Raw genomic sequence first — 9,950 nt, forward strand, 5'->3', positions numbered from 1 at the left:
GTGTGTGTATATGGGAAGGACTGAAATCTCTTTCTCCTTGAACTCTTGGATAGAGATCAACCAGAGCAAGGCAGGTCTTCTGCTATCTGGTGCAAATGATTCTACAACATTTGTGTCAAAGTTTCTTGGAGAAAAGTCATCTTAAAAAAAATCGCCTTAAGACAAATGCTATCTTGAAAAGGAAGAGTTGTCCTGCTAAAGGAAGGCACTGTCAAGAAATATTACTCAGTTTTGAAGTTGCTTTGAAGAATTTCAAGAAAAGTCAGCAAACATGTTGTTAAAGCTTCTCTGCATCCTCTTTTCTAAGCATACAAACATGTTGGGAGACCTTGAAATGAGTTTTTATCCTTACATTTTCATGAATGATCCTGTGTAATTTAGCAAGTGCTTCACATGCAAACACCATGTGTTTCTGCTCTGGTTATCACAGTTACAACTGAGTATTTCACAATAAGCAATGGAATTATTTGCACAGTAAGACGCCTGGTGAGATAGTTGGGATCATCCTATTATCTCTTACCAGTCGATATGGACAATTATGACAACAAATACTGAGATACTTGTAAAAAAAAAAAAAATCTACTGACCAAAGGTTAAGTGTCAGATGCCTGACCCACCAGATTATTACAGTACAAATCCTACCTATTTCTGTCACTGAATGTTCAGTGCTTCTGCCATCCCCAAACAAAGCTTAGGGATTTATGAAGGAATTTGAGAGTATGGGGCTGGGTTTGTTTGGGTTTTTTTGGGTGGCAGTAAGTTTTGTGCTCTAAGAGTGAAAACCAAACACCACCTATACTCTTCGTTCTAGAAAATGTCTTAGTTTTCCCCTCTTTTGGTGAATACTCTTGGAAATACAGCTGAATCAAGCCACTTGAAGAAGGAGACCAAGGAGCTTAAATACACTAAAGAAGCAGAGATAGGGTAAGACTAATTTAATTGATATCAGGAAAGAGGTTAGTGCCTTAAAGCTCTGAAGAGACATGAAGGAGACTGGCAAACCTGATCAACAGAACTGCTTTGCTTAGTCTGTTCACTTTGAGTCTGTCACGCAGATGTAAGTTCCACTAGTAGACAGGAATGAAAAATGGCAGGAGTGCAGGGATGCAGGAGTAAACCTGGAAAAAATACTGTCATTGGGATAATAGTGAAATAGTGAATAGGAAATCGTGAAATTACTGATTTTTGAACATGTATTGTAAGTTGAGGAATTGACAAATGTGTGACTAGAGCTAGCATAATCTCAGGTGTTTCTGGTGATTTCAGGTAGTAAGCTCAACAAATGGAGAACTGAACACAGATGACCCAACTGCAGGCCGTTCAAATGCACCCATCACAGCTCCTGCAGTAGAAGTAATGGATGAAACCAAGTACGTTCATATTTCTGTATTCTTTGGATACCGTATGCTCAGCTACTTCAAAATTTTTCTTACTAGTAAAAAAAAGTTGTGTAAACTTGAGTAGCCAGTGGTGAGGGCAAAACTACAGTGCTATACTTAATTTTGGCTTTAAATAAGACTTTCTATAGCTTGTGCTTTTTAATGTAAGCCCTCAACAACACATTTCTATACTAAAGAATTGCATGCATTTTTTGTGAAATGTCTTAAGATAGGGTTCTGACATAACCAGAAGTTATGTATGAAAGATGTAAAATTATTCCTGTGTGGTATTCTGATTCTCTTTTCCCTTACTCTTGCCGTATAGCTGCCAGAAAGTGTTGAACATGTGGTGAGTTCTACAGCATAGGCAGGCAGAAATAGCCCCAGAGGCTTTTTTACTGTTGTTTGGCTTAAGACTAATTACAGAGAACTTTAAAGTCCCTTTGGAAATCACAAAGTACGTTTTAAATATTGTGTAACAATTACTGGTTTTACAAACAGCCACTTTCAGGAGCTATTTTACCTGCCTCAGCTCTTGCTTGCTTTTAAGTTGTGTAGTCTGTTGTGTACTTCATTTAATCCTTTTTAGTGGGTAGTAGAATATTTTTTTCTTACTTGCTGTCCTGCTTTAGAGGGGAAAATATTCTTTTCTAGAAAACAACTAGCTGAAAGTTGTAGTATTCAGCTAGTGTTTTAACATGTAGAAAATAACACACATGAACAAGTAGTAAATGTTACCAAATGTTTGACTGTTGCCTGTTATCTCTGTAAACATAGTATTTACCAGACTAGTACTCTTTGATATCTGCTAACTAATTACTAAAACTTAAGTTCAGGATGCCTTAAAATTACAGTGTATGAAATGGAAAAATATTAAGGTCTGTTAACATGGGATGGACAGCTAATTTACATGTGTTTGAGTAGTGAAGTCAGGCTTGCCAAATAGTATAGAAAAGTATTCTTGATGGCTAAAAGCAGTATAACTTTCAGTATTCTTTTACAATTTTCAAAATTTATTTACAAATATTCAGTTTACTTTCACAATTGTACCTGGAGTAGGATTTTACAAGGATATGGATCTAGTTTATTGTAAAACAGAGGCATTCAAGTATGAAGGACACATAGCAGAGCAATCCAGTACGCATTTTTTAATAGCAGTAGGTTCTGTAGGGCCCATTTTCCTAACTTTTATATAAGGGGAAATTTCTCCAAGTACTTTTTTCTTTTTTTTTTTTTCGTTCTTTTGAAGTGATTGTTCTGCAGATTGTGGTTTTGGTATGTAAGATTTATGTGCACGTGCAGTTAAAAATTGTGAATGGAGGTGTCTGTTGTGCCACAGTAGCACACTGGCTTTCTGTGAGCACTGAGAACACCAGTTCTTTGTCTGCCATATTTGCAGAGTACTGTGGTGTTTTTCTGGCAAGAATTCTATTTTCTTGCACATATTTAAATCAGAGGAGACCCAGAAGACCAAGGATGTTGATAGGCTCTACACAGAAAAATTCTCTACCTCCCTTCTTTGTAGAAGTGCAGTAAACACTAAGCAACTTACACTTACTTGAGTAATCCGTGGCATACCTCACTTTTTAGCTTGAGTATTCAAAGTAGTTCGCAAAGGCGGAACTAGTACACTTATGCAGATAACCTTATGTAGTTTATCAAAGTAACTTATGCCCAGTTTATGTATACACAGGAAAAGTTTAAATTTCTAAAGTTTTGAGTAGTGCTTAGCACTATTAAATATATGCTTAGTTATCTACAGAAAGTAAGAGAATTCTGAGAAGCCAGGGTGCTGCAGCTGCTTTAAGTAAGAGTGTAGAAGTTAATTTTCTCTGATATGAATAATTGACAAACAAATAGGCTGTCCTTGACCTTTTTGGCCTAGTCTTTACTGGTTTTGTTACAGATAAAATACCTACTCTCAATATCCTACTCCTTAGATTAATCTTATTTTTCAATATGACACACAAAAATTAGTTTTCCAGTACTGTCTATTTAAACTGCAGTTTCCTCATTCACTTTTTTATAGGGGCTAGAAGTTGGTTTATATTTTGGCAGTATAATTAAAGCACACATATACAAACCTCCTCCCCACCATTTCTGCCAGACGTCAATGTATAGGTATACATCTTTTCTCAGTAACAATGTTTCAGAAGGTTTAAGTTGTTTTACATTTTAACATGATAGTTAAAAGCTTAACATCAAAAGGTATTGTGAGACATTTGAATATCCATTTAAAGATTTTACACTGCTGAAGACTGTAGGAATTGCAAATACCAGTATCTTTCATGTCTGATATAGCTATTTTTGTTTTTAAGATACTGTTTTATCAAGACTCTCACTTCTGTGCCTCTTCTATCTGAAAATATGAACAAAGCTAGCCTTTCTTGCTGATGTCTTCTGTAACATTTCCTCATACTCTGAGGATGTTACCGAAATCTCGGAATGAAGAACTTATCGACACCAATGTGATGTAGATAAGCAGACACTTCTTTATTAACGGCCGGGTGCGTGAGCGAGTCCTCTCAATCAACGCACACCAGGTCCCAAAATCAGATTCCATATATAGAACTTATTCATACACATTCATTAAATATTCATGCATAATCATAACATTTCTCGTAAATCATTAACATATTCTCCTCCTATATCCGATTCTGCGCAGTAAAGCTTAGAAAGGTCTAGAAATGGGTCTGGGGTACGATTTGGGTAGGTGGTATATGAGTCGGTGGTCGCTATCTCCCCCTGCCGGAATTACCTTTTACTAAAGTTCATGGTTTCTTGGCAGGCATCTACAAGCTGTTCCAGTCGACTCTCCCCAGTTCCCATTAATCTCATATTCTGACATTTCAATACACCTCTACATACAGAAGACTGGTTAAATACAAAGAAACCTTTCAACCCTAAAGTTATTACCTAAGTTTTAACAATGGTTCCAGCCCTTTCTTCCAGCCTTGGTACAAGACGTACAGAAGATCTCATAGCAGCTTTTACTGTGCAACTATAAGTTTCATTAAAATATTTCTTATCCTTCTATATTTCTATTTTATAAAATGATTTTATAAAATCAATTAATCAAAGTCAATCAATCTTAACTTATTAACAAATCGATAACAAGGAGGCAAATGAATAATTTTTAGAAATGCTTCATTCTTTGTTCTAGATGTTTTCAGAGTTTTAGAAGTTTAGCATGACTTTATCTTTGTTTAAAAGATTGAAGAAAGGGTGCCCTATCATGTGTGATTTTAAACTGTGAACACAAATATTGTTTAGCTTAGTGTTAGACCTCTTACTGTTTCAGTGGAATGCTGTGAATCAAAGGATAGGGATTTCTTTCAGTAAGCATTTTATTTTTTTGGGACACTTGTCCAATTCTTCCACTGTGTGCTATATATTTAGGTACTCACGTGCCGTACATACTCTGAATCTTATCTTCATGTTCCTCAGGTGTTGCTGTACAGTAAGCATGACTTAGCACAGGGTGTTAAGTTTTGGGATTTTTTTTTGTGAGGTTTTCATTTGGGTTTTTTTTTGGGTGGGTTTTCATTTTTGTGTTTTTGTGGGAGTTTTGGGGAGGGGATTATTGTGTGTGGTGTGTTTTTGTTTTTTTTTTTTTGTTTTTTTGTTTTTAGAAAAGTAGCTTTCAGCCCTATTTCAGTAGTTACTTGAGTTACAAAAGCAGAAAGAAAACTAACCTGATGGCTGTTCTGGCCTGGCACTTTTAGATCTTATCTTCTACAGCTGGTCTTCAGTTATCACAGACCAGTTAGCTTTTCTTTCCTCAGCTCTTGGCTAGCTTAGCCATCAGAGCAGTTTCTTGCATGAAGCATGTATGATTTGGATAACCAAAAGGCTCTGCGGAGGACAGGAAAGAACAAACAGGAAAAGAGATGATCTAACCTTTTTGCATCTTGCTTTCTTTTAACACCTGTTAAGAATTGTGCAGTAAGTGCTGCCATATGCTAGATGACAAATACAAAAACCCCAGGTATCTAAACACAGATGAGAACTGATATTGCTTTGGCATGTCTTGACTGCTCAAGTGTGGTAGAGGGAAGGGTATTTAATAGGAAAAAGGTATGATAATGTTTTAAGTAGAAAAAGAAATGTTTGTAACCATAATACTGAGATTGCTACCTAAGATAATATCTCAAAGGTCACTTTAGATTGTGCAGGAAAAGTTGTTTCTCAGGTTTCAGAAACTGGTATTATACTGTCTGCTATACAAATGTTTTATACCCTATAGAGCAAGAAGTTAGCAGTCATTAAATGTTTTCTTTAAAAAAAAATTTCTTCCCTAGAATTAGACATTTTCAAAGCATATATAATCTTATGCATTTTGCATGTGTATTGAAAAATTTTGTGGTTTAATGCTTGTTAATAATGTCCCTGTCTGTAGCTTTAAATATGGCTTCAAGCAATGTAATATATATATCTATGTGACAATGACACCCTCTAGTAGTAGTTTCCCTTACTGCATTTTAATTTTGGGCTTCCTCTCCATCAATAACTGATGTTTTTTTTCCTACTGTAAGTTATGTAACTCTCAGAGCAGCTCTGGTCTGCCTCTGCCCACTGCTGCTTTTTCAGTGACTGAGCAACAGGGTGCCTTTGGATATTTTGAGAAGGTAACTTCTGTCTCCCCTTACATTGGATGTTTTTCTCACCCCCTGTATGTAGAACCTGATTTTTAGACCTTTATTGTCCCTGGTTTTCAAATGCTTTCCCCTTTTCCCATATTCCATTCTAAATCAGCAGGATTCCTTTTGAATTTTAGTGCCATAAAATGCTTGGTGAACTTAAGGATTTATTGATAGGCTATTGATGCAGTATGCTTATGTATTCAGTTCCGTTGGACTTCATAGTTTAAGAAAGACTCTCTAGAGTATATAATATATAGCACTGCAAGTGAGAATTCAGTAACCAACTGCAGAACTCCATGGGGCAAGCTCTGTTAAGGTAGACAGCTTGTATGTTCACTTTCTGATTGGAAATTGTGAATATTTTAGTAAGTGGAAGTTTCATTTTTAAAGGTGGTGGTCAGGAGCTGGGAGTTGCTTAAAAAAAGGCTAACTTTATATGCAAATGAAAAAATTTCCTTTGTGTTTGTTGCTTTCCTCTTCAGTTTATTTTCAAAAATACTTCCTGGACTTCTGCAGTACTTTTCTGTGTTATCTGTCTCTAACTCCCTCCAATTCTTTTTTCTTTTGTAGCATTTTTTCAGTTACTTCCAAACTGTCTTTATTGCTATGTGAAATTTGTAGTATTTGTCAATTTTAGTCTCCTTCACATAATGCAGTAAAGAACAAAGGATGCCAGTATACTTTTATATACTTACAGGTGTGATTTTTCACTTGTAGTAATACCATCAAAACACTGAATCAGAATATTAATTATATTTTCATGAATATTTTCGTCTAAAACAGTTTGGGGAATAGACTTTGGGAAGGTTTCTTCCAAGTTCTGATTGACAGAGTAAGCTCAAATTGTTTTCTTGTATTAGTAACAGTATTGTCTTAATTACACAGTTCAAGTGACACAATCTTAAGCTCAAGCTTCTATATGGCATATAACCAGTTAATGTGAAAGAGTACTCGGGTAATGGAGTGTTCCTTATTCTTACAAACATACTTTAAAGCCACCATATAATGCCTATGCTTTTGACACCCTCACATAATACTTTAAACTTAATAGCTTTTTATTATAACCTATTTCATTTGATACTTTTTTCCAAAAGTGAAACGTGCCAAAAATACCTCTACTTCAGTTTTTCACTAATAAGTCAATTACCTGCAGCAGAGCTTAATGTGCTCCTTGTGGTGCTGGCTATACCTGAACTACATACTTCAAGTGAAACAAGTACAGTAAACAGTTTAGGTTTTGTGATTATTTTTTTATCATATTTAATTAATGTCATACCTGCAGGTGCTGCTGCTTTTTAAAGCAGAAGAAAAGAAAAAACATTCATCGCCACAAATGACTAGAAGCAAGCAGAACATGGGAAATTGCTTCTGTTCAACTGCTGTCTTGTGATCATCAAAAAAAAAAACAACCAACCAACCACCACCACCCCATCCGCTGTCCCTGAAAAAAAACCCAAAATGAAACACTATAAACAAAACCACACCTCTGTAATGATCACACATTTTCCAAGGACTCAGTTAGAAACAATGCCATGCCTGCGTGCTTTGATTTGGTTCTCCTGCAGCCATCTTCTGTTTCTTTAACTCATCTATTCTGAAAGCTTTAAGGTTTTGTAAATGAGTGCTGCTTTGACCATCAACAAATGGACCAATGAAATGGTAAAAAAGAATATCTGCGGCAAAACTAAACTTGGAGGAGTATATTTCCTGTTCTAGGAAATAACTAGCAGTGTCTTAGCTGAAGACAGATGTCATAAATCTGTGGTTTGAGTTCATAGCAGTGTATCAAAATCAATTTTCCTCAAAAATGAGAAGAAAAATACAGATGCACAACCATATAGAAAAATAATAAAATCTCAAGATTTCTTTTCTGACACATGCATCAATATTTTTTCTTTTGTCCCAGTATTACTGGCAATACTGTAGTAAAATTGCGTCAGTATTAAACCCTATGTGAGAAACCATGGTACAGCCACTGTCTAGAGATACTGAGGAGGCAGATGTAACTGTTGATGGTTGTCTAAACATCGCAATACTCATGAACAGGAAGTATTTCCAGTAGCCTCTGGGTTCGAAAACCTGCTTTTGTTAGATCTACAATGGAACTGCAGTACCACAGAAGTGACAGAAGTGTTTGTACAGAGAATACTGAAGTTTGTATAACTTTTAAGTTGTGCTTCCAGTAATGTTAGTAGGTTTGAAATACCTTCAGAAGAGATGTACAGAGGAGTTGTAAAAGAAGAAATAAATGTGAATCTGGTTGAAGTGGAATGAGATTTAAAGCCTATATGCTCAGTAAGGTAATGGATGATTTACAAATCTTTAATCTTTAAATACAGTTATGCCCTGTAATATTAGAGATCTGTTTGTAAATTGTTTTACTCCTTAATTTGAAAAACAAATGCAGCAGAAGTGAGTTACACTGAAAAACAAGTTTCAAGGAAAAAAAGATAAATCTCAAGAAATTTTGGGTGCTATGGGCAAGTACATAAAGAAAGCAGAAGTTTAACAGCTACAATAGTAGGATGGCAAGGATGTGTCAGGTACTTCCCTGCAGTCCAATTAAGTGACTGCAATATGAACAAAGAGCAGTTCTGTAGACAAGGCAGCCCATTTCATATTTTCTTCAGAAAATAAATGTTTCTTTTTAAGCCATAACAAGAGGTATGTCTGTCATGTTTAGCTGCCAGTTATTGAAGAAGGGTTGTGAAAGTTGGAAGTGAGTAGACAGATTTGTTGACCAAAACTCAGATTATCTCAATTTTTCATAATTGTTCTAGAGCTAATTAGCATTTTTCTATCCACACATGCCTTTTGGCATGCTTATTTATTATATGTTCTGTGGTAGCATTTAAAATGTATATTCACATAAATGCACACCTTTGAATGAATTAAGTTTATGAGGATTAGTTGTATTTTGTAATTTATTTTTCCTTAACAGACAAAAGTGTGTTTTTTATTGTTGGGATTATGTGTTTATATATATTCAGTCTTTGTTATTATTGCTGTTCATGATCTTAAGTTTTTGGTTTCATAAAACTGGACTTGGCCTATGAAACCATTCTGTATAACGTAAGTTTCCAGTCTACTGGCTTGTGTTGGTGGTCTCACACTCATTAAGTTAATTCTTTGGTTTTATCTGAGCTGAACAGGTAGGTTACTTGACCATTCTTGTATGAAAACACATCCTTCTTTGTAGTACTTGACCAAATATGTTGCTTTGTATGATTTGCAAGTACATGTTGTATGTGTATTTCTTGCACACCTGATTAGTTTCATTCTCAGAGGTTTTTCATGTGTACACTGTTTGTATGATCAGAACTCCATACACATGACAAAGTGTGTATATTATGGATTTTATAAAAGCTGTTTATTTGCTGAAATGACCAGTATCGAGGCACTTGCTTTTCAGCAATATTTAAGTGCTTGATTTTAATGCTGAAGAAGCTTTTCTTCTAGCAAAAGTGGTTGATATTAATACAGGTATGTTCAGGTTATGCCAGTATGATTTGCATTTATATCCTTTTTTCCTGTCTGAACTAATGAGCTGTAAACATGGGCTGGATGAAATGAAATACATCCCTATTTAAATGTAAGGCAAAAAAAATAAAGATAGTTTTTCTTAAACTTGCTCTTTTTTTCCCATGCTTTCCTACAGTCTTGGATGAAATAACGGAAGCTGTTGTTTTTAAGAATTGCTTAACACTTGTACACTTTTTTGGACAGTGAGGAATTTGAAAGCATGTTACTCAAAATGGTACCTCAACATTGCAGTTAGTTATGTTTTCTTAGTAAACAGGTGTTACTGTTATATGCCTTAATATACCTAATGATAACAATAGAGGGAGGAGACTTCAGTGCACATGTTCTTAACTAGGAAATCTACTCATGGTTTCCATGGATTAAATTCTATGCTGTCTGTGCCACC

General features: G+C 35.3%; 1 protein-coding gene across 12 annotated transcripts in view; it reads left to right on the forward strand.

Annotated features, from left to right (window-relative positions):
- The window catches only part of CSNK1G3 (casein kinase 1 gamma 3), a 70,477-nt gene extending 60,824 nt beyond the window's left edge, over positions 1 to 9,653 (forward strand). For 7 of the 12 annotated variants that reach the window (XM_037373349.1, XM_037373346.1, XM_037373344.1 and 4 more), the window contains 4 exons: positions 1,267 to 1,370; positions 1,705 to 1,728; positions 5,915 to 6,007; positions 7,305 to 9,653. In XM_037373349.1, coding sequence (XP_037229246.1) covers positions 1,267 to 1,370; positions 1,705 to 1,728; positions 5,915 to 5,972 — 186 coding nt within the window. In that variant the 3' untranslated portion in view covers positions 5,973 to 6,007; positions 7,305 to 9,653. The other 5 variants (XM_037373345.1, XM_037373348.1, XM_037373350.1 and 2 more) reach the window with 5 other exon arrangements.
- The last annotated feature ends 297 nt before the right edge of the window (positions 9,654 to 9,950 follow it).

This window comes from Falco rusticolus, chromosome Z (assembly GCF_015220075.1).
Source record: "Falco rusticolus isolate bFalRus1 chromosome Z, bFalRus1.pri, whole genome shotgun sequence".
Lineage (NCBI taxonomy): Eukaryota > Metazoa > Chordata > Aves > Falconiformes > Falconidae > Falco > Falco rusticolus.